Below are 25372 nucleotides of genomic sequence, written 5' to 3'. Positions count from 1 at the left end.
ATATCATATTTTGTTTACCCATTCATTAATCACTGGGCCCTTGGGTTGTTTCCATCTCTTTGCTACTGTGAGTAATGCTGCTATGAAAATTGGAGGACAAACATTTGTTCAAATTCCTGTTTTAAATTCTTTATATACCTAGGGCGGAATTGTTGGATCATATGTAGTTTAATTTTTAATTTTTTTTTAAATATTTTTTCATTTTATTTATTTTTTCAGTGTAACAGTATTCATTCTTTTTGCACAACACCCAGTGCTCCATGCAAAACGTGCCCTCCCCATTACCCACCACCTGTTCCCCCAACCTCCCACCCCTGACCCTTCAAAACCCTCAGGTTGCCCCAACCTCCCATCCCTGACCCTTCAAAACCCTCAGGTTGTTTTTCAGAGTCCATAGTCTCTTATGGTTCGCCTCCCCTCCCCAATGTCCATAGCCCGCTCCCCCTCTCCCAATCCCACCTCCCCCCACCAACCCCCAGTTTGTTTTGTGAGATTAAGAGTCATTTATGGTTTGTCTGAGGAACCACCATACTGTTTTCCATAGTAGCTGCACCATTTTATGTTCCCACTAACAGTGCACAAGAGTTCCAATTTTCTACATCCTCACCAACCTTTATTATTTTGTTTTTTTTAAATAGTATCCATCCTAATGGGTACCTAATGGGTATCTCATTGTAGTTTTGATTTGCATTTCCTTAAAGATTATGATGTTAAGCTTCTTTCATATGCTTGTCATCCATTTGTATATCGTTTTTGAATGTTTATTTACAGGCTTTGCCCATTTTGGGGGCACCTGGGTGGCACATTTGGTTAAACATCCAACTCTTGGGTTCAGCTCAGGTTGTGATTTCAGGATTGTAAGATTGTCAGGCTCTGGACACAGTGCAGAGTCAGCTTGAAACTCTCTCTGACCCTTCCCCTTCTCTAAAATAAATAAATCTCTAAATCCTTTGTCCATTTTCAAATTGAGTCATTATTTTTTTTAATGTTGAGTTGTAGGAGTTCATTAGTGTATTATGGATATTAGCTCCTTACCAGAGATACGATTTGCAAATAGTCTCTGCTATTCCATAGGTTGCCTTTTCAATCTGTTGATTGTGCCCTTTCATGCACAAAAGTTTTACATTTTATTTAGTCCAATGTATGTTTACTTTTATTGCCTGTGGTTTTGGTATCTAATCCAAGAACTCATTGCCAAATCCAGTATCAGGAAGATTTTCCCTCTATGTTTTCTTTTCCTTTATAACTTTAGATATTATGCTTAGGTTTTTTTGTTTTTTGTTTTTTTCCCCCTTTGAGTTAATTTTTGTATATGCTGTAAGGTAATTTTCTACTTCATTCTTTTGCATGGATCTCCAGTTTTCCCAACACCATTTGCTGAAAGACTGTTTTTCCCCCATTGAATGGTCTTGGCACCCTTATCAAAAATCATTGGAGGGACACGTAGTGGCTCAGTCAGTTGGGCATCCAACTCTTGGTTTTGGCTCTTGGGTTTGGAGGGTGGAGCTCTGTGTTAGGCTCTGAGCTCAGCAGGGAGTCTGCTTGGGATTCTCTCTCTCCATCTCCCTCTGCCACTCCCCCTGATATCTTTCTCTCTCTCCCTCTCAAATGGATAAATAAATCTTTTTAAAAACCACTTGATAATATATGCAGAAGTCTACCTTGGTCTATATATCTGTCTTTATGTCAATAGACTGTTTTAATTACCATTGCTTTTGTGCTAGGATTTAAAAATGATAAGTGTGTGCTTTCCAACTTTATTCTTCTTTCTCAAGACTATTTTGGGTATTCAGGGTCCCTTGAGATTCCATACAAATTTTAGAATGGATTTTTCTACCTCTGCAAAAATTACTATTGAAAAATTTTTTCATTTTATTTTATTTCTTTTCAGTGTTCCAGCATTTATTGTCTATGTACCATACCCAGTGCTCCATGCAGTATGTGTACTCCATAATACCCACCACCAGACTCACCCAATCCCCCACTCCTCTCCCTCCAAAACCCTCAGTTTGTTTCTCAGAGTCCACAGTCTCTCATGTTTTGTTTTCCTCTCTGATCTCTGCACAGCAAAGGAAACAGTCAATAAAACAAAGAGGCAACCCACAGAATGGGAGAAGATATTCGCAAATGACACTACAGACAAAGGGCTGATATCCAAGATCTATAAAGAACTCCTCAAACTCAACACACACAAAACAGATAATCACGTCAAAAAATGGCAGAAGACATGAACAGACACTTCTCCAATGAAGACATACAAATGGCTAACAGACACATGAAAAAATGTTCATCATCATTAGTCATCAGGGAGATTCAATTCAAAACCATATTGACATACCACCTTACACCAGTTAGAATGGCCAAAATTAACAAGACAGTAAACAACATGTGTTGGAGAGGATTTGGAGAAAGAGGAACCCTCTTACACTGTTGGTGGGAATGCAAGTTGGTGCAACCACTTTGGAAAACAGTGTGGAGATTCCTTAAGAAATTAAAAATAGAGCTTCCCTATGACCCTGCAATTGCACTACTATGTATTTACCCCAAATACTGATGTAGTGAAAAGAAGGGCCATCTGTACCCCAACATTCATAGCAGCAACGGCCACAGTCACCAAACTGTGGAAAGAACCAAGATGCCCTTCAACGGACAAATGGATAAAGAAGAATACTATCAAGGGGCGCCTGGGTGGCTCAGTGGGTTAAAGCCTCTGCCTTCGGCTCAGGTCATGATCTCAGGATCCTGGGATCGAGCCCCACATCAGGCTCTCTGCTAGTGGGGAGCCTGTTTCCCTTCCTCTCTCTCTCTGCCTGCCTATCTGCCTACTTGTGATCTCTGTCAAATAAATAAAATCTTTAAAAAAAAGAAAAGAATACTATCGAAATTTTAATAGGGATTGCATTAAATATGTCAGTTTTGGTAGTATTTATGTCTTATATGAAGTCTTTTAATCCATGAACATGGAATGTCTTTCCATTTGTTTGTGTTTTCTTTAATTTCTTCTGAACATTTTGTGGTGAAAATTATAAGGGTACAAGTTTTCCACCTCTTTGATTAAGTTTATTAAGTATTTTATTCTTTTGATACTATTGTAAATGGATTTGTTTTCTTAATTTCCTTTTCAGATTGTTCATTGTTGGTGTTTAACAACGCAATTGATTTTTGCATGTGACTTCATATGCCACAACTTTGGCTGAATTCATTTACCAGTTCTAACAGTTTTTTTCCCCCTCCAGATAATTTGCATTTTATTTTATTTTTTAAATTTTATTTTATTTAAATTCAATTAATTAACATATAGTATATTATTAGTTTCAGAGGTAGAGTTCAGTGATTCATTGGTTGCATATAACACTCAGTGTTCTTTACATCACATGCCCTCCTTAATACCCATCATCCAGTTATCCCATTCCCTCCAACTGCCTCCCCTCCTGCAACCCTCAGTTTGTTTCCTATAGTTATAGTTATGAGTCTCTTATGGTTTGTCTCCCTCTGATTTCATCTAATTTTATTTTCCCCTCCTCCCCCTATGATTCTGTTTTGTTCCTTAAATTCCACATATGAGTGAAATCATATGATAATTGTCTTTCTGTCACTAGAGGGTACCATAATACCATCTAGTTCCATCCACATCATTTCAAATGGTAAGATATCATTTTTTCTAATGTCTGAGTAATATCCCATTATATATATATATATATGTATATATATACATATACACATACATATATATATATATATATATATATAGAGAGAGAGAGAGAGAGAGAGAGAGATCTCACATCTTTATCCATTCTTCTGTTGATGTCGACATTTGACAAAATACAGCATTATTTCTTGATTAAAACTCTGCAGTGTAGGGATAGAAGGAACATACCTCAATATCGTAAAACCCATATACAAAAAGCCCACAGCAAACATCACTCTCAATGGGGAAAAACTGAGAGCTTTTCTGCTAAGGTCAGAAATATGACAGGGATGTCCACTCTCACCACTGCTGTTCAATATAGTACTCAGCAATCAGATAATAAAAAGAAATAAAAGGCATCCAAATCAGCAAAGAAGTAGTCAAACTCTCACTCTTCACAGATGACATGATGTTCTATGCGGAAAGCCCAAAGACTCCATCCTAAAATTGCTAGATCTCATACAGGAATTCAGTAAAGTGGCAAGATATAAAATCAATGCATAGAAATCAGCTGCATTTCTATACACTGAGACAGAAGAAAGAAAAATTAAGGAATTGATCCCATTTACAATTTCTCCAAAAATGATATCTAGAAATAAATCTAAAAAGAGGTAAAGAATCTGTACTCTGCAAACCATAGAACACTTATGAAAGAAGTTGAGAAACACAAAGAAATGGAAAAATATTCCATGCTCATGGATTGGAAAAACAAATATTGTTAAAATGTCTATATTACCCAGAGCAATCCTCACATTCAATGCACTCCCTAACAGTTTTTTCACGTGTGTCATCTTTAGGGTTTTCTACATATAAGATCCTATCATCTGAAAACATACAATTTTATTTTCTCCTTTCAAATTTGGATGTCTTTTATTATTTTTTTTCTTGCCTAATTGCTCTGGCTAAAACTTAGAGTAATATGTTGACTAGAAGTGGTGAAAGTGGCCATCCTAGCCTTGTTCCTGACTTCAGAGGAAAACCTTTCAGTTTTTCACTATTGAGACTATTTATTACCTCTGGGTTTTTCTTTGTCTTTTTTTTAAAGAAAGATTTATTTATTTTAGAGAGAGACTGTGTAAGCAGGGGGGAGGGGCAGAGAGAGAGGGAGACAAGCAGACTCCCTGCTGAGCAGGGACACCCCCCCCCCCAATGTGGGGCTCAATCCCAGGACCCTGAGATCATGACCAGAGCTGAAACCAAGAGTCAGGTACATAACTGACTGAGCCACCCAAGTGCGCCTCTAGATTTTTCATATATATTCTTTATCATGTTCAGGAAGTTTCTATTGATTCCTAGTTTTTTTCTATGTTTTTATCATGAAAAGGTGTTGAATTTTGTCAAATGCTTTTTCTGCATGATCACGTGGTGGTATTCCTAGGATTCTGTTAATTTGGTATATTTCATTGAGTGGCTTTCATATGTTGAACCATTCTTGCATTCCAGGAATAAATCCCAATTACCCATAATATATAATTCTTTTAATGGGCTGTTGAATTCTGTTTGAGAGTATTTTGTTGAGGATTTTTGCATCAATATTCATCAGGTATGTTGATCTATAGCTTTCTTTTCTCCTCTCTCTCTTCTTTCCTTCTCTTCCTTTTCTCCTTTCCTTCCATCCTTCTTTCTCTCTCCCTTCCTTCCTTCCCTCTCTTTCCTTTCCTTTCCCTCCCTTCCCTTCGTTTTCTTCATTTGTTCTTTTTGTAGTGTCTTTATCTGGCCATGGTATCAGGGCAGTGGCCTCAAAGAATGAGTTTGGAACTGCTACTGCCTTTTTAGTTTTCTGGAAGAATTTTTGAGGACTTGGTATTTTTTTTCCCTTCATCACCGTGCTATGGGTTAGCTTGTAGTGTTATTTTTCATCACTTGGTTTATCAAGCTTTGTGTCTACCTTTCTGTGCTCTTGACTTAAATTATTTGCTGCAATTATACCTCCCTCTCTTGTTCCCTCCCTTCCTTCCTATCTTTTGCATCATCTGTTTCTAATTGCAATATTTCCAGTACCTAAATATCTGATTATTCCTTTTCCATGATGGGTTTGCAAAATCCAGATCTTATTCTTTTTTTTAAATTTTATTTATTTATTTTGACAGAGATCGCAAGTAGGCACAGAGGAAGACAGAGAGAGAAGGGGAAGCAGGTTCCCTGCTGAGCAGAGAGCCTGATGCGGGGCTCGATCCCAGGACCCTGAGATCATGACCTGCGTGGAAGGAAGAGGCTTAACCCACTGAGCCACCCAGGCGTCCCCCAAATCTTACTCTTATTGTAAGGAGTGTAGAAAGAGTTCAGTTTGTTTGTAACCAAATTGAAAGGGTAATAAAGTTGGAAAAGGTGGGAGTGGTGGTTCATCATCTATCAGATTCACTGTTTCCTTTTAAAATATTTTAACATCCCTTTCATTCCTGAGGTGAAATTCATAGATTAAAATATCTATACTCATACTTTAAATAATTAATATTAGTGTGAGGGTAAATAAAAGGAGAGTAATTTCCTTTTTTTAAGGGAAGAAATTTCTAATAACAGGCATTTTAGGTCAAACTTCACTGGAAGACATAATAAAGAAGTAAACAGAGGCTTACACCTACATGTAGAATAAAACAAAGTGAAAGCTACAAATGTGGGTTGATACAAATCCATTTGTTGAAGAGACTGTCTTTTCCCATTGCATATTCTTTCCCACTTTGTTAAAGATAATTGACCATATATTTGTGGGTTTATTTCCAGGTTCTCTATACTCTTCCATGACCCATGTGTCTATTTTTATTCCAGCACCATACCATTTTTATTACTACAGCTTTATTTTTTCAAAGATTTTATTTGAGAGAGAAAGAGATAGAGAGCACAAGCAGGGGGAGCAGCAGAGCGAGAGGGAGAAGCAGGCTCTCTGATCAGGATCCTGGGATCACAACTTGAGCCAGAGTCAGACACTTAACTGACTGAGTCACCCAGGCACCCCACTATAGCTTTATAGTGTAACTTAAAATATGAACTTTTACTCCATGCTTTGTTCTTCTTTCTCAAGGTTGCTTTGGGTAGGGAGGGTCTTTTGTGGTTGCATACAAATTTTAGTATTATTTATTCTGGTTCTGTGAAAAATGCTATTGTTTTGAAAGAATTAATAAGATTGATAAACCCCTGGCCAGACTTATCAAAAAGAAAAGAGAAAGGACCCAAATAAATAAAATCATGAATGAAAGAGGAGAGATCACAACCAACACCAAAGAAATACAAACAATTATAAGAACATATTATGAGCAACTCCACACCAACAAATTTGACAATCTGGAAGAAATGGATGCATTCCTAGAGACAGATAAACTACCACAAACTGAACCATGAAGAAATAGAAAACCTGGGATGCCTGGGTGGCTCAGCGGTTTAAGCCTTTGCCTTCGGCTCAGGTCATGATCTCAGGGTCCTGGGATGGAGCCCCACATTGGGCTTTCTGCTCAGCAGGGAGCCTGCTTCCTCCTCTCTCTGTGCCTGTCTCTCTGCCTACTTGTGACCTCTCTCTCTGTCAAATAAATAAATAAAATATAAAAAAAAAAAAAAGAAATAGAAAACCTGAACAGACCCATAACCAGTAAGGAGATTGAAACAGTCATCAAAAATCTCCAAAAAAAAAAAAAAATGCTATTGTTATTTGATAGGGACTGAACTGACTCTGTAGACTGCTTGTGTAGTATGGACATTTTAACAATATTAACTCTTCCAATACATGAACATGAAATATCTTTCCATTTATTTGTGCCACCAATTTATTTCATGAATATTTTAAAGTTCAGAATAGGGGGTGTCTGGGTGGCTTAGTAGGTTGGGCCTCTGCCTTCAGCTCGGGTTGTGGTTTCAGGGTCCTGGGATCGAGCCCTGCATTGGGCTCTCTGCTCAGTGGGGAACCTGCTTCCTCCCCTCTCTCTCTGCCTGCCTCTCTGCCTACTGGAGATCTTTGTCAAATAAATAAATAAGATCTTTAAAAAAATAAAGTTTTCAGAATAAAAACTTCTTTCACCTCTTTGATTAAATTTATTCGTAGGTATTTTATTCTTTTCCACAATTGTAAAATGGGACTGTTTTCTTATCTCTCTTTCTGCTACTTCATTATTAGTTTATATAAATGTTACCATTTTCTGGGTATTAATTTTGTATGCTGCAAATTTACTCAGTTCATTTAGTACTTCTAATAGCTTTTTTGGTGGAGTCTTTAAGGCTTTCTATATATAGTTTCATGTCATCTGCAAATAGTGACAGTCTAATTTCTTCCTTATCAATATAGGTGCCTCATTTCTTTTTCTTGTCTGATTGCTGTGGCTAAGACTTCCAGTACTATGTTGAATAAAAGTGGTGAGAGTGGACATCTTTGTCTTATTCCTGATCTTAGAGGAAAAGCCATTTTTCACTTTTGAATATAATGGTGACTGTGGGTTTTCATATATGGCTTTTATTATATTGAGGTATGGTCCCTCTAAACCCACTTTGTTGAGAGTTTTTAATGAACAGATGTTCAATTAAGTCAACAAATTGAGAATTTATTAATATATCCCCCTTCTTATTCTTATAGGCCATTAACATGCAGCTGGCTGACATAATGCTTAATGTACAGCGGATAATACATCGCTACACTCTTGATGAGAATGTGCACTCTGGAAGAAAAATATCCATTACAGAATATAAGAAACGGAGAGTAAATTTCATGGAAAAAATATTTACATGTGCTAAGAATGCTGAAATTAGAGAAAAGACTCTTGTGTACATACTGGCCTGGTTGGAAGAATGGAGTAAGTTTCCAGAGGTGGCTCAAAGGAAAACCATGAAGTTGATGAAAAAGCTAGAGAACAGGATCTATAAATTATAAAGGATTAATAAGAAAGAAAACTAAGGAGGTTATTGAGAAAACAGTTATCCACTGTTCCAGTAAGCATAAAATAAGAAAAATATAGTCCTGCTCACTCAATGCCAGCTATTCTGGACTCCTTGCTTTTCTTCAAGCATGCCAGCATGCCCCTGCCCAGTGTTTTTATACTTACTATTCCTTTGCCTGGAACACTGTCCACAAGTAGGCATGTGGCTCATCCTCTGCTTATATCTCACTTTAAAATGATATGTTCTCTGACCATCTCCATTCCCTACTCCTTGACACTGTCCATTTCTCTTTACTCTTTATTTTCATCTGTAGCATTTCTTACCATCTGACATACTATATAACTAATTTTTGTCTATCTCCTTCCACTAGAATGCAAGTAGTATAAAGTCAGGGAATTTAATTTAGTGCTGTACCCTCAGCATCTAAAACAATACATGACAAAAGAGACATTAGTTGAATGAAAGAATGAATAACCTTAGAATATAAAAAAGGTAATATCATTTAGTTGCAAGAAATATCATGTAATGAGGGTTTTTAAAATACTAGATAAATTATGAAAGGAGTTAATTGGATTTAGTTCCTCAATATTAAAACACATGCTCACATTTTTAGATACCAGAGTATTTTCATGTCCAAGATTTACTGTTCAGGTTTCTATTCCAAGTCTCTTTTTCATTTCTTCATAGAGAAAAGCTTCAGAATAGCAATAAGTATGAGATACCTACATTCCCTAATACTATAATATGGAGTAGTTGGCCAATATTATAAACTTATATAGTTATAATTATTTTATAATTTTTTTTACTCTCTTCAAGATTCAATTTTGTCTGAGATGACTGCAATTGATATTGAGGAACACCACCACTGGATAGCACGAATGGAGTTTTTACCAGAAATGTTCAAAGCTATTGAGAACAATGTCAAGTTACTGTGTAGAATTAGTGTATTTTTGTTTGAAGAAAAGAAGAGACAAAGGAAAAAAACAAGTAAGTGTGTTTGAAGACATTGGAAACAGATTTGACTTTTTCTAAAAAATGGGTTTATTAAGGTACAATTTACATACCATAAAATTCACATATGTTGTGTACAATTCAATGACTTTTAGTAAATTTAGAGTTGTGTAACTCTCACTACAATTCAATTTTAGAACATTTCCTTCATCCCATAAATATCGCTCATGCCAACTTGCAGTCAATCCTCATTCCCACTTCAGTCCCAGACATGTACCAATCTATTTCGTTTCAATAGGTTTGCCTTTTTTGGATGTTTGATAAGATGGAATCATATTATATGTGTTTTTAAAAAAATATCTGGTTTCGGAGCACCTGGGTGGCTCAGTGGGTTAAGCCTCTGCCTTCGGCTCAGGTCATAATCTCAAGGTCCTGGGATTGAGCCCCACATGTGGCTCTCTGCTTAGTGGGGAGCCTGTTTCCCATCTCTCTCTGCCTGCCTCTCTGCCTGCTTGTGATCTCTCTCTGTGTCAAATAAATAAAAAAAATATAAAAAAAAATAAAATAAAATATCTGGTTTCTTTTACTTAACATAATGGTTTTGAAATTCAGCCACGTTAAAGGATACCTCAGTGGTATCCTATTCTTTCTATTACCAATTGTATCTCACTATTTGCATATACCACATTTTGCTTACCTACTCACCAGTTCATGGACACTGGAATGTTTCTACATTTGACTTTTATGAATGCCACTATGAACACACTTGTATAAGTCTTTGTGTGGACATATGTTTTCATTTCTTTTGGGTTGATACCCAGGAGTAGAATTTCTGGGTCATTTATCAATTGCTGGTAAGCTTATGCTTAACTTTTTAAGAAATTGTTAACTTATTGCCCAAGTGACAATGCCATTTTACATTTCCATCAGCAATGTATTAAGGTTTTGATTTCTCCACATCTTCAATAACACTTGTCATGATCTTTTTAAGTATAATCTTTCTAAGAGGTGTGAAGTGGTATCCCATTGTGGTTTTAAATTGCATTTCCCTAAAGACTAATGATGTTGAGCATCTTTTCAGGTGCTTATTAGCCATTCTTATGGCTAATTTCATCATTTATTATCATTTATTATTTATCATTAAATTTCATCATTTATTTTGATGAAATGATTACTCAAATATTTACCCATTTTTTGTAGAATTTTAAGAGTCCTTTATATATTCTGGATACAAGTCCTTTATCAGACATGTGACTTTTCAGTGTGCCTGGGTGGCTCAGTTTGTTAAGCATCTGCCTTTGGCTTGGGTCATGATCCTAGGATCCTGGGAATGAGCACTGTATTGGGCTCCCTGCTCAGTGGGGAGTCTGCTTCTCCCTCTCCCTCTGCTCCTCCCACTGCTTGTGTTCTCACTCTCTTGCTCTCTCAAATAAATAGATAAAATCTTTTTAAAAATGTGATTTTCAAATATTTTCTCTCAATTTGTGGTTTGTCTTTTCACTTTCTTGATGGGGTCTTTGAAGCCCAATGGTGTTTGATTTTGATGAAGTCAAATCAATTTATCAATGTTTTCTTTTATGGATCATGGTTTTAGTGTTGTATTAAAAACTTGTATCAATCAATGTTCAACCAGAGAAGCAGAACCACTAGGAAAATATATATTATCTATCAATCCATTGCAAGGTATTTTGGGGAATGTACCTTGCATTCTTTCAATCCTTTCAAATTTATCGTTACTTGCTTTATAGCATACCATATAGTTTATCCTGGAGAATGTTCTGTGTGTGCTTGAAAAGAATATATATTTAGCTGTTGTTGGGTGGAGTTTCTATAGTTGATTTATATTATTGTTTTAGTCTTCAAATATATCCTTGCTGATTTTCTGTCTAGCTGTTCTATTATAGAGAGTGGGATATTGAACTTTCCAACTATTATTACTGAGTTGTCTATTTCTCCTTTTAATTCTGCCAGTTTTTGCTTCCTGTATTTTAAGCCTCTGTTATTGGGTGTATATTATGTTTATAATTGTGATAGCTTCCTGATGAACTGAGCTTATTATTATTATTATTATTATTATTATTATAAAATGTCCCTCATTGTCTCTAGAAACATTTTTTGTCTTAAGTCTATTGTGTTTGATATAAGTATATTCTCTCCAGCTCCCCTGTGGTTACTGTTTGTAAGGTTGACTCAAAGATGTGTTGCTTATGTGTTGCTTATAATTGGATCCTGTCAGCTTCGAAATATATATATATATATACACACACACACACAAAAATACATATATATATTATAGTAAATTTAGTAAACTGAGTTTATAGCAAATTTAACAAAAAGTTAAGCATATATTATATATATTATAAATATATAGTAAATAAATAAATACACACAACACATACACACACATAAAATTTGGCAATCTTTCACTTATGATTGGAGTGTTTGATTCATTCATATTTAATGTAATTATTGATATGGTTGGATTTACACCCACCACATTGCTCTTTGTTTTTCATGTCTCATCTCTTTTGTTCCCCTGTTCTTCTTTTACTACCTTCTGTGTTAAACAAATATTTTTTATTGTCCCATTTAATTAATTTTTTTAAAGATTTTATTTATTTATTTGACAGACAGAGATCACAAGTAGGCAGAGAGGCAGGCAGAGGGAGAGAGAGAGGAGGAAGAAGGCTCCATGCTAAGCAGAGAGCCTGATGCGGGGCTCGATCCCAGGACCCTGGGATCATGACCTGAGCTGAAGGCAGAGGCTTTAACCCACTGAGCCACCCAGGCACCCCTATTGTCCCATTTTAATTCCATTTTTCCCCTATATTGTTGGAGTAATTTCCTTGTAGTTGCTCTAAGGGATTGCCGTATATATCATAAATTATCACAATTATCACTATTTAAGATTAGTATTAACTTAATACCAGCAAAATATAGAATCTTTGCTCCAATAGCTCCATTCTCTTCCCCTCCTTTGTGCTGTCATATATATTACATGTATGTATCATAAGCCCAACAATATATGTACCATAAACCCAACAATATAGTTTCATAATCATTGGTTTTTAAAAAAAATTTTTTTAAAGATTTTATTTATTTGACAGACAGAAATCACAAGTAGGCAGAGAGGCAGGCGGGGGGAGGGGGAGCAAGCTTTTTGATGGCTGAGTAATATTGCATTGTATACTATATACCACATCTTCTTTATCCATTCATCAGTTGACAGAAATTTGGGCTCTTTCCATAATTTGTCTATTGTCAATAATGCTGCAATAAACATCATGGTGCATGTGCCCCTTCAAATCACTATTTTTGTATCCTTTGGATAAGTGCCTAGTAGTATGGTTGCTGGATAGTAGGGCAGTTCTATTTTTAAGTTTTTGAGGAACTTCTGTACTGTTTTCCAGAGTGGCTTCACCAGTTTGCAATTCTCTAATGACAGACAACACTGAGCATCTTTTCATATCCTTAGTTGTCATCTGTATGTCTTATTTCTTATCTTCATTTAAAAAGTTAATTGTACATGCATGGTCCTTTGAAAAATAGTTATTTCAGAGAATGACTGTAATAGACATTCTATAACACATTCAGAGAAGTGTTGAAAACACATGCATTAACTATGGATATGAGTGTTCACTGCAAGTTACTTTGACAGAAGTGTGTTATTTCCATGAATAATGTAATATATTTAGAGAACTGTTTAAAAACATATGTAATGGGGCACCTGGGTGGCTCAGTGGGTTAAGCCTCTGCCTTTGGTTCAGGTCATGATCTCAGGGTCCTGGGACTGAGCCCCACATCCGGCTCTCTGCTCAGCGGGGAGCCTGCTTCTCACTCTCTCTGCCTGCCTCTCTGCCTACTTGTGATCTCTGTCAGTCTAATAAATAAACAAAATCTTTAAAAAAAATAAAATGAAATGAAAACATATGTAATAAGAATGGTTACAAGAAGGGCGCCTGGGTGGCTCAGTGGGTTAGGCCTCTGCCTTCCGCTCTGATCATGATCTCAGGGTCCTGTGATTGAGCCCTGCATCCGGCTCTCTGCTCAGCAGGGAGCCTGCTTCCCATCCCACCCCCACCTGCCTCTCTGCCTACTTGTGATCTCTCTCTGTCAAATAAAAAAATAAAATCTTTAAAAAAAAAAAAGGATGGTTACAAGAACTGTATATGCATACTACTTTGAGAAGAGTATTATTTCAGGGAATGGATTGAATAGAAATCTGTAATGCATTTAGGGAATTGTTAAAAGACACATGCAATGAGGATGGTTATGAGAGTTGCATGTACATGCTACTTCGGGAAAAGTGTTATTTCAGGGAATGGATGTCTTACCTTCATTTTTTGAAGAGTAGTTGTCCTGGATATAGAATTCTTGGTTAGCAGAATTATTCTTTCAGCACTTTGAATCTGTCATCTCACTGTTTTCTGGCTTCTATTGTTTCTAATAAGTAGTAAGCTGTTAAATTGACTGTGGTTCCCCTGTACTTTGATATTTGAGTCTCCTTTGATTGTGATAAGTCTTTTTCTTTTTTCCTTAAAGACTCTTTGTGTAGCTTTCAATAATTTGACTATGATGTATCTAGGTATGGATCTTTTTAATGTTTATCTTACTTACAGTTCAATGAGCCTCCTGAATGTGAGGATTAATGTTTTTCATCAAATTCGAGATGATTTGGCCATAATTATTTCCCCAGTATGTTTTTTAAGATTGGGGGGTAGAGGGAGAGGAAGAAGCAAATGCTCCCCTTGAATAGGGGAGTCTGATGCGGGGCTCAACCCTAGGATTCTGAGATCATGACCCGAGCTGAACGCAGATGCTTAACCGAAAGAGCCACCCAGAAGCCCATACTTCCTCAATATATATATATTTTTTTGACAAGTAGGCAGAGAGGCAAACAGAGAGAGAGAAGAAGGGAAGCAGGCTCCCTGCTGAGCAGAGAGCCCGACGCGGGGCTCGATCCCAGGACCCTGGGATCATGACCCGAGCTGAAGGCAGAGGCTTTAACCTACTGAGACACCCAGACGCACCCTTCCTCAATATTTTTAATGCCCCTCTCTCTCTCCTCTTCTTCTGGGATTTCTATCACTTGTACAATAGTATGTTTGATGGTGTCCCACAGGTCTTTGAGGCTTTGTTCATTTTTTAAAAATTCTTTTTCCGGTACGTTGAAGGACACAACCCGCGGAATTGGTGTCTTCTGCAAGATTGAAATCATGGCAGGTCCAGAAGCTGATGCCTAATTCCATTTCACTGGTATCAAAAAATATTTCAACTCTTATACTCTCACAGGTAGAATGAAATGTGTACTGGCCACATATGGAGGCACTGCTTTGATGATCTTATACTTCAAGTTAAGGTCTAAAAAAAACACCAGCCATGAAAGCAACATAAACAGATTTTAACTTGTACCTCATCTGTTAAGTTCCCATGCCTGGAGAAGCTTTTGTCAGCTCATCATGTGATATTCAATTTGTACAATAAATTATGAACCTGGAAAAAAATTCTTTTTCCTCCCTGGTCTTCAGATTAGACAATCTTTACTAATCTGGTGTCAAATTTGCTGGTTATTTTCTTCCGCCATTTCAAATCTACTATTGGGACCTTTCGGTAAATTTTTCATTTCAATTATTGCACTTTGCAAGTCCAAATTTTCCACTTGGTTTTTCTAATTTCCATCTCTTTACTGATGTGCTCTATTTGATGATAATTGCCACTGTATTTTTCCTTTATTTTAAAATTTGGCTTCCTTTAGTTCTTTGAACATAGTTATAATTCTTCTTTCAAAGTCTTTTTCTGGTAAGTGCAACATCTGCTCCCCTCCCAATCCCTGAGAAAATTTCTATTGACTGCTTTTATCCTCTGTGTATAGGTTGTACTTTTGTTTCTCTGCATGCTCCTTTTATGTTAAAAACTGGGCATTTTAGGGGCACCTGGGTGGCTCAGTCAATTAAGTGCTTGACTCTTTTTGATTTCAACTCAAATCATGATCTCAGGGTTGTAAGACCAAGCACCATGTCAGGCTCCTCACTGGGCAGGGAGCCTGCCTGAGAGTCTCTCCCTTTGACCCTCCCCACCTCTAAAAAAAGTGGACATTTTAGATAACATATTATAGCAACTTTATTTTTTAAATTTTTTAAGATTTTATATGTTTATTTGAGAGAGAGAGAGAGAGAGAGCGAGCGAGCGCATGAGCAGGAGGTGGGGGCAGAGGGAGAAGCAGGCTCCCCGCTGATCAGGGAGCCCAATGCGGGGCTTGATCTCAGCACCCTGAGATCACGACCAGGGCCGAAGGCAGACAAACATTCCACTGACTGAGCCACCCAGGTGCCCCTAAAATTACAGCAACTTTAGATTCTGATTTTCCCCATAACCTCCAGAGTTTCTTTTTGTCACTTTTTTGGTTTGTTTTTTAGTGACTTCTCTAGACTAATTCAGTGGAGTCTGTCTCCCCAACAATGTGCAGTCACTGATATCACTGCTCAGTTATTCTTTTATTCTTTTTGTTTTTATTTTAAGGCCTGAATTCCTAGGGGTCACTTTTGGGTCAGCATAGCTTAGTGGTCAATAATTGGCCAATGATTAAGGGATCCTGACTGATTCAGTAAGTCTCTATTCTTTGCTAATGGGTCTGTGTATGGGTTAAGGAAGTATTATTTTAGATGCCCCTAAGCATGGTTTTTTCCCTGCTTTATTCCACATCGAATCAGCCCCCTTAGGTAGTAGAGCTGTCAATCTGTTCGGCCTGCCTTGCTTCAGTAGGACACCCAGGCCACTGGCTGGGGGAGTTAGAGACAGAAGAAGCTCCAGGCTAAAAACATCACAGACTTCCCCCATTCTTTTTTTTTTTTTTTTTAAAGATTTTATTTATTTTTTTGACAGAGAGAGAGCACAAGTAGATAGAGAGGCAGGTAGAGAGAGAGAGAGGGAAGCAGGCTCCCTGCTGAGCAGAGAGTCCCATGCGGGACTCGATCCCAGGACCCCGAGATCATGACCTGAGCTGAAAGCAGCGGCTTAACCCACTGAGCCACCCAGGCGCCCCTCTTTCTTAAGTTTAGTAATTTTTCTTGAATAAAGTCTTACCAAATTGTTGTATGCCTTTGGTCAATTTCCAAAGTCCTAAAATGGTTGGTTTTGGCAGCTTTGCCAAGCTTTATCATTGCTTTTTTTGGAGGGGAAAATGTGTGGAGTTTCTCATTTAGCCATTCTGGAAACCCCTTCAAAGATTTAACTTTTGTCTGCTCTTTTTTGACTCTTCTGAAAGAATCAAGATTAAGTGTGGTTCAGTAAAGTGAGGAAAGACAGTAACCCAAGAAAGAAAATGGAAAGCACCAAGCATAATCAAAGCCAAAGGAAAGTTTTGTTATAGCTAATCCCAAACTTGTAACTGAAGGTAAATTGAGATTACAAATAAAGAATAAAGACTAAACTTTGGAAGCAAAAGTTTTAGGTGATTGTGGGGAAAGAGTTATTCTTTTAAAAATAATCTATTTATTTTGGAGGAAAAGCTTTTTTTTTTTTTAAGATTTTATTTTTTTTTATTTTTTTTTTTTTTCTCATTTTATTTATTTTTTCAGCGTAACAGTATTCATTCTTTTTGCACAACACCCAGTGCTCCATGCAAAACGTGCCCTCTCCATTACCCACCACCTGTTCCCCCAACCTCCCACCCCTGACCCTTCAAAACCCTCAGGTTGCCCCAACCTCCCACCCCTGACCCTTCAAAACCCTCAGGTTGTTTTTCAGAGTCCATAGTCTCTTATGGTTCGCTTCCCCTCCCCAATGTCCATAGCCCGCTCCCCCTCCCCCAATCCCACCTCCCTAAGATTTTATTTTTAAGTGATTTCTACACCCAATGTGGGGCTCAAACTCACAGCTCCAAGATCAAGTCACACTCTCTACAGACTGGACCAGTCAGGTGCCCCAGGGGAACCAAGGCTTTCTGACGAATCTTTGTCTTATAGCTATCTATTATTTTGGCTAAATTCCTTAGGTTTTAGCAAAGATAGAGCACAACACAGAACAAGAAATGCAATCTTATTATTTTATGTTTTATGGGTTTTTTTTTTCCTTTAGCATCTAGAGGTACTCTATGGAAATCTTGGAAAGAAAGAGTTATAAAGCGACCTGCAACAGCTCATGCTTTAAGACCAGATCAGATGATCAGTGATGAATTTGCAACAAATACAAAGGTTTCAGAAATCCAAGATATGCTACAGGAACTCATAAACACTATGATGTTCAATAAATTGGAAAACAATGCTATTAAATATATATCATCAACAATAATAAACCTTTCTAAGGCTTTGAGTATAATAAATGATGAACTAAAAGTTTTTAACCTCCGGAGTGCCAATATGTATATAAGTGAGACAAGTGAAAAAGAAAAAGAGCTCTCCCTGAAGATAATGCGAGAGCTGAGTGAAAAAAATGAAATGCTTCAGCAGAAACTTCAAGAAGCAGAAGAAAAATATGAACAATTTATTCGGTCCAAAATTGTTGTAGAAGCCCAAGTAGGTACAGCATTACCCACATCAACCTTGAAAGTGTTGCCTGAGCTTTCTTCACAATCATCCACTAGCAAAGCTGACATAGAAGATAATATGGATGATATTTTGGTTAAAGAACTTGAAGATATTACAGATGAGGCCCAAACAAAAGGGACCAAAGGCTTGGGGGTCACGTGGGACTCAACTATTTCATATAGAGCCCCAGCTGAAATGACTCCAGATTTAACTGAAGAGCAATATCTTTCAGTTAAAAAAAAGCAAAGAGGGTCTTCTGAAGGTATTGCTGAAGATAAGATATCACAGAAGAAAGGTGATGTCTATAGGAAAGATGGGACTGACCAGTATCAATCACAGAAAAAAAAGCAAACTAAAGGCCCATATATGCATGAGACCTCTGGATTTAATATGAGTGATGATAAAGGTAAAGAAAAAGACTCAGAGACCAAACTTGATTACCATTTGGAGCTACAGTCACTGGAAAAGAAGAGAAAAGAAATAAAATCCTTTCCTGAGGACAAATCAAAGTCATCCACTGAATCAAGAAAATCAAGAAGTGAACATGTCCCTGCTGATTACCCTTCTACTGACACAAAAAGCCAAGTTGGCAGAAATGGAACAAGTAGTTTATCAGAAAAATTCAGAAAGCTCAAACCTGAGTATTCACATTACAAAAGCCAGATTTTTTCAGAGAGTAAAGAGGAATCCACGACTGAGTCAATGGACAAAGAGAGCAAAAGTGAGACGAGCAGCCAAGCAGAGCAATTTGGGTTTACCCAACTTGGTTATTCCTCTGAGAAAGTGAAAACAAAAGGAAAGAAACACCATGTCTCTCCAGGAACCACCACAAGCAAAGACGGAAAACCTGAAGAGGACATATTAGTCACCAAGAAAGTCAAGTCTCATAGACCTGTGAAGCCCAAATCTAGGGTAAGAGAAGAGACTTCAGAATCTACCAGAGTTCTAGGAAGTCGAGACGGCAGAAGTGAAGAGAGTAACCTAGAAGAATTTCAAAAAGCCGTAATGGCCTTCCTAAAAGAGAAAATTGATAACGTAGGAAAGCCTTTGGATAAAAAGACTGTGGCAAAAGAGGAATTATTAAAAACACCAGAGGCTGAAAAATTAGGAATCATAAGGGAAAAAATAGAGGAATATTTCCAAAATGTAGGTGAAACTGTGACAAAAACCTTGAGGAAGTACAAAGATATAAAAAGTGCAGGACAGGCTGGAGAGAAACCTTTGAAACAAAGAAAAGAAGTCTCATTTATGCCAGGATTGCATTTTCAGACGCCCACTAGTGCAAAGTCTGAAATTAGCACCTTACTGTCATCTAAGAGCAAGGATCCACTAACTGACAATTTAATACAAACGATCTTGGCTGAACTAGAAGGGAAAAGAGATGCTCTAGTGGTCTCAACAGTAGGGAGAGACAGCAAGGAAAGGCAAAAACAAAGGCGGGAGAAACATTTGCAAGAAGGTCCAGAAAAAAGAGTTGGTAAGCGTCTCAAACATCGGTTGCAAGAAGGGAGTTTCTGGAAGAAATTGCAGGAGGAAGAGTCATGGTTCCAGAGGAAGGGAGGAAAGCAAGGACAACAGAAGCAGAAACAGTGGCAGAAAATGTGGAAGGAGCAGCAAAAACAGAGGATGAAAAAGCAGACTGAGCAAGATGAGGAGCAAACGCAAAGAGAAGAGGAAGAAGATTATCAGAAGCCAAAACAGCAGCAGCTGGAAGCGTGGGATAAAAAACTGGAAAAACAAGTGGTGCCCTTGGAGAAGGAGAAGGGACAGCAGAAGAAGGATGCTCAGAAGGAAGTGAGATATCAGGAGCTGGAAATAAATTGGGAGAAAGAGGAGAAGCAGGAGCCATGGAGAAATGTAGAGGACCACGAAAGACAGAGGCAGAAAGAAACAAATGATCAGAAGAAGATTAATGAGATAAACTCTGAAGAACAAGAAAAGATGTTCGGCCAAACTTCAATGACATTGCCTCCCCTGTGGAAGAGCATACAGAAACTAGCACCCCAGTTACATGAAAGAAAAGAGTTCCAGAGTCATCTTAAGGCATCAGACATTCTTGCTGATGGGAAGCACCCTATACCAATCACTCCTTCTCCTTCCACACAATCACCCTCACCCGAGGCCATTCCAGTTTCTGGACAGTCTCCCACAAAGTTCCTCACTCTAACTCCTAAACAGGCCCAGGCACTGGGGATCAGTCTCACCACTGAGGAGGCCAAGGCACTGGGCATCACTGTCACCCCTCAGCAGGCCCAGGAACTTGGGATCACTGTCACCTCTCAGCAGGCCCAGGAACTGGGGATCACCATCACTGATGAGCAGGCACAGACACAGGGGATAACTCTCACCCCTCAGCAGGCCCAAGAACTGGGGTTCACCCTAACTGATGAGCAGGCACAGGGGATCACTCTCACCCCCCAGCAGACCCAGGCACTGGGGATCACACTCATTCCCCAGCAGGCCCAGAAACTGGGATTCACCCTCACTGATGAGCAGGCACAGACACAGGGGATAAATCTCACCCCTCAGCAGGCCCAAGAACTGGGGTTCACCCTCACTGATGAGCAGGCACAGGGGATCACTCTCACCCCTGAACAGGCCCAGCCACAGGGGATCACTCTTACCCGTGAACAGGCCCAAGAACTGGGGTTCACCCTCACTGATGAGCAGGCACAGGGGATCACTCTCACTCCCCAGCAGGCCCAGGCACTGGGGATGACTCTCACCCCTAAGCAGGCCCAGGCCCAGGGGATCACACTCAGCCCCCAGCAGGCCCAGGCACTGGGGACCACACTCACACCTCCACAGGCCCAGGCACTGGGGATGACTCTTACTCCCCAACAGGCCCAGGCACAGGGGATCACTCTCACCCCTCAGCAGACCCAGGCCCTGGGGATTACACTCACCCCTGAGCAGGCCCAGGCACAGGGGATCACTCTCACACCTCCACAGGCCCAGGCACTGGGGATCACGCTCATCCCTGAACAGGCCCAGGCACAGGGGATCACTCTCACTCCCCAGCAGGCCCAGGAACTGGGGATGACTCTCACCCCTGAGCAGGCCCAGGCACAGGGGATCACACTCAGCCCCCAGCAGGCCCAGGCCCTGGGGATTACACTCACCCCCGAACAGGCCCAGGCACAGGGGATCACTCTCACTCCCCAGCAGGCCCAGGCACTGGGGATCACACTCACCCTTGAGCAGGCCCAGGCACAGGGGATCACACTCACACCTCCACAGGCCCAGGCAGAGGGGATCACGCTCACCCCCGAACAGGCCCAGGCACAGGGGATCACTCTCACTCCCCAGCAGGCCCAGGCACTGGGGATCACACTCACCCCCAAACAGGCCCAGGCACAGGGGATCACACTCACACCTCCACAGGCCCAGGCACTGGGGATCACACTCACCCTCGAACAGGCCCAGGCACAGGGGATCACTCTCACTCCCCAGCAGGCCCAGGCACTGGGGATCACGCTCACCCCCGAACAGGCCCAGGCACAGGGGATCACTCTCACCCCTTCACAGGCCCAGGCACTGGGGATCACACTCACCCCCGAACAGGCCCAAGCACAGGGGATCACTCTCACACCTCCACAGGCCCAGGCATTGGGGATCACGCTCACCCCCGAACAGGCCCAGGCACAGGGGATCACTCTCACACCTCCACAGGCCCAGGCATTGGGGATCACGCTCACCCGTGAACAGGCCCAAGCACAGGGGATCACTCTCACTCCCCAGCAGGCCCAGGCACTGGGGATGACTCTCACCCCTGCGCAGGCCCAGGCACAGGGGATCACACTCACACCTCCACAGGCCCAGGCAGAGGGGATCACGCTCACCCCCAAACAGGCCCAGGCACAGGGGATCACTCTCACCCCTCCACAGGCCCAGGCAGAGGGGATCACGCTCACCCCCGAACAGGCCCAGGCACAGGTGATCACTCTCACTCCCCAGCAGGCCCAGGCACTGGGAATGACTCTCACCCCTGAGCAGGCCCAGGCACAGGGGATCACTCTCACACCTCCACAGGCCCAGGCATTGGGGATCACGCTCACCCGTGAACAGGCCCAAGCACAGGGGATCACTCTCACTCCCCAGCAGGCCCAGGCACTGGGGATGACTCTCACCCCTGCGCAGGCCCAGGCACAGGGGATCACACTCACACCTCCACAGGCCCAGGCAGAGGGGATCACGCTCACCCCCAAACAGGCCCAGGCACAGGGGATCACTCTCACCCCTCCACAGGCCCAGGCAGAGGGGATCACGCTCACCCCCGAACAGGCCCAGGCACAGGTGATCACTCTCACTCCCCAGCAGGCCCAGGCACTGGGAATGACTCTCACCCCTGAGCAGGCCCAGGCACAGGGGATCACACTCACACCTCCACAGGCCCAGGCATTGGGGATCACGCTCACCCCCGAACAGGCCCAGGCACAGGGGATCACTCTCACACCTCCACAGGCCCAGGCATTGGGGATCACGCTCACCCGTGAACAGGCCCAAGCACAGGGGATCACTCTCACACCTCCACAGGCCCAGGCATTGGGGATCACGCTCACCCCCGAACAGGCCCAGGCACAGGGGATCACTCTCACACCTCCACAGGCCCAGGCATTGGGGATCACGCTCACCCGTGAACAGGCCCAAGCACAGGGGATCACTCTCACTCCCCAGCAGGCCCAGGCACTGGGGATGACTCTCACCCCTGCGCAGGCCCAGGCACAGGGGATCACACTCACACCTCCACAGGCCCAGGCAGAGGGGATCACGCTCACCCCCAAACAGGCCCAGGCACAGGGGATCACTCTCACCCCTCCACAGGCCCAGGCAGAGGGGATCACGCTCACCCCCGAACAGGCCCAGGCACAGGTGATCACTCTCACTCCCCAGCAGGCCCAGGCACTGGGAATGACTCTCACCCCTGAGCAGGCCCAGGCACAGGGGATCACTCTCACACCTCCACAGGCCCAGGCATTGGGGATCACGCTCACCCGTGAACAGGCCCAAGCACAGGGGATCACTCTCACTCCCCAGCAGGCCCAGGCACTGGGGATGACTCTCACCCCTGCGCAGGCCCAGGCACAGGGGATCACACTCACACCTCCACAGGCCCAGGCATTGGGGATGACTCTCACCCCTGAACAGGCCCAGGCAGAGGGGATCATGCTCACCCCTGAACAGGCCCAGGCAGAGGGGATCACGCTCACCCCTGAACAGGCCCAGGCACAGGGGATCACTCTCATCCCTGAGCAGGCCCAGGCATGGGGGACCACACTCACTCCTCCACAGGCCCAAGTACTGGGGATCCCTCTCACCTCCCAGCAGGCCCAGGCACTGGGGATGACTCTCACCCCCCAGCAGGCCCAGGAACTGGGATTCACCCTCACTGATGAGCAGGCACAGACACAGGGAATAACTCTCACCCCTCAGCAGGCCCAAGAACTGGGGTTCACCCTCACTGATGAGCAGGCACAGGGGATCACTCTCACCCCTGAACAGGCCCAGCCACAGGGGATCACTCTTACCCGTGAACAGGCCCAAGAACTGGGGTTCACCCTCACTGATGAGCAGGCACAGGGGATCACTCTCACCCCTGAACAGGCCCAGCCACAGGGGATCACTCTTACCCGTGAACAGGCCCAAGAACTGGGGTTCACCCTCACTGATGAGCAGGCACAGGGGATCACTTTCACCCCTCAGCAGGCCCAGGCACTGGGGATGACTCTCATCTCCCAGCACGCCCAGGCCCAGGGGATCCCTATCACTTCTGAGCAGACCCAGGCACAGGGGATCCCTCTCACACCTCAGCAGGCCCAGGCACTGGGGGTCACTCTTACCCCTGAGCAGACTCAGGCACAGGGGATCACTCTCACTCCCCAGCAGGCCCAGGCACTAGGGGTCACTCTCACCCCTCCTCAGGCCCAGGCACAGGAGATCCCTCTCACCCCTCAGCAGGCCCAGGCCCTGGGGATCACACTCACACCTGAGCAGGCCCAGGCACGGGGGATCACACTCACCCCTCCACAGACCCAGGCATTGAGGATCACGCTCACCCCAGAGCAGGCCCAAGTCCAGGGGATCACTCTCACCCCTCAGCAGGCCCAGGCACAGGAGATCACACTTATCCCTAAACAGCCCCAGGCACTGGGGATCACCCTCACCCCTAAGCAAGCCCAAGCACGGGGGATCACACTCACCCCTCCACAGGCCCAGGCACTGAGGCTCACGCTCACCCCCGAACAGGCCCAAGCACAGGGGATCACTCTCACCCCAAAACAGGCCCAGGCACTAGGGATCAATCTTACCCCTGAGCAGGTCCAGGCACAGGAGATCACACTTAACCCTCCACAGGCCCAGGCATTGAGGATCATGCTCACCCCCGAACAGGCCCAAGCACAGGGGATCACTCCCATCCCCCAGCAAGCCCAGGTACTGGGGATGACTCTTACCCCCCAGCAGGCCCAGGCACTGGGGATCCCTCTCACCCCGCAGCAGATCCAGACACCAGGGATCACACTCACCCCACAGCAGGCCCAGGTACTGGAGATCCCTCTCACCCCTGAGCAGGCCCAAGTCCAGGGGATCACTCTCACCCCTCAGCAAGCCCAGGCACTAGGGATCCCTCTCACACTCCAGCAGGCCCAGGAAGAGGGGATCACTCTCACACCCCAGCTGGCTGAGGCACTAGGGATGACTCTCACCCCTGAACAGGCCCAGGCACTGGGGATGACACACAATCCCCTGCAAGCCCAGGGACTGGGGACCACACTTATTCTGGAGCAGGCCCAGGCACAGGGGATCACTCTCACCCCCCCACAGGCCCAGGCACTGGGGATCACTCTCACTCCTGAACAGGCCCAGGCCCTGGGGATCACTCTCACCCCTCAGCAGGCCCAGACACTAGGGATCCCTCTCACCCCTCAGCAGGCCCAGGCACAGGGGATGACTTTCACTCCTCAACAGGCCCAGGCCCTGGGGATCACTCTCACCCCTCAGCAGGCCCAGACACTGGGGATGACGCTTACCCCTGAGCAGGCCCAGGTACAGGGGATTACTCTTACCCTTCAACAGGCCCTGGCCCTGGGGATCACTTTTACACCTGAGCAGGCCCAGGAAGAGGGGATCACTCTCACTCCTCAGCAGGCCCAGGCACTGGGGATCCCTCTCACACCCCAGCTCAACGAGGCACTAGGGATGACTCCCACCCCTGAGCAGGCCTGGACACGGGGGATGACACTCACCCCCCAGCAAGCCCAGACACTGGGGATCACACTCACCCCTGAGCAGGCTCAGGCACAGGGGATCACTCTCACCCCTCAGCAGGCCCAGGCTCTGGGGCTCACTCTCA

The 25372-nt window shown here is 42.9% G+C and overlaps 2 protein-coding genes and 1 pseudogene across 4 annotated transcripts in view; 2 read left to right on the top strand and 1 right to left on the bottom strand.

Moving 5' to 3' along the window:
• The window catches only part of LARP4 (La ribonucleoprotein 4), a 218377-nt gene that overhangs the window by 115851 nt on the left and 77154 nt on the right, over positions 1 to 25372 (bottom strand). The gene's annotated exons all lie outside the window — the stretch shown is intronic.
• The window catches only part of FAM186A (family with sequence similarity 186 member A), a gene marked incomplete at its 5' end in the record, with an annotated part of 79775 nt that overhangs the window by 35141 nt on the left and 19262 nt on the right, over positions 1 to 25372 (top strand). Inside the window, 7 exons of the mRNA XM_046011822.1 lie at positions 8244 to 8460; positions 9362 to 9532; positions 17573 to 20199; positions 20974 to 21801; positions 22090 to 22629; positions 24484 to 24597; positions 24850 to 25065. Of these exons, the coding sequence (XP_045867778.1) occupies positions 8244 to 8460; positions 9362 to 9532; positions 17573 to 20199; positions 20974 to 21801; positions 22090 to 22629; positions 24484 to 24597; positions 24850 to 25065 (4713 nt within the window). The remainder of the gene's footprint in view (positions 1 to 8243; positions 8461 to 9361; positions 9533 to 17572; positions 20200 to 20973; positions 21802 to 22089; positions 22630 to 24483; positions 24598 to 24849; positions 25066 to 25372) is intronic.
• LOC123946258 lies at positions 14665 to 15000 on the top strand (annotated as a pseudogene).

This window comes from Meles meles, chromosome 7 (genome assembly GCF_922984935.1).
Source record: "Meles meles chromosome 7, mMelMel3.1 paternal haplotype, whole genome shotgun sequence".
NCBI classification, from domain to species: Eukaryota; Metazoa; Chordata; class Mammalia; order Carnivora; family Mustelidae; genus Meles; species Meles meles.
This window is presented reverse-complemented; position numbering and strand designations above follow the sequence as displayed.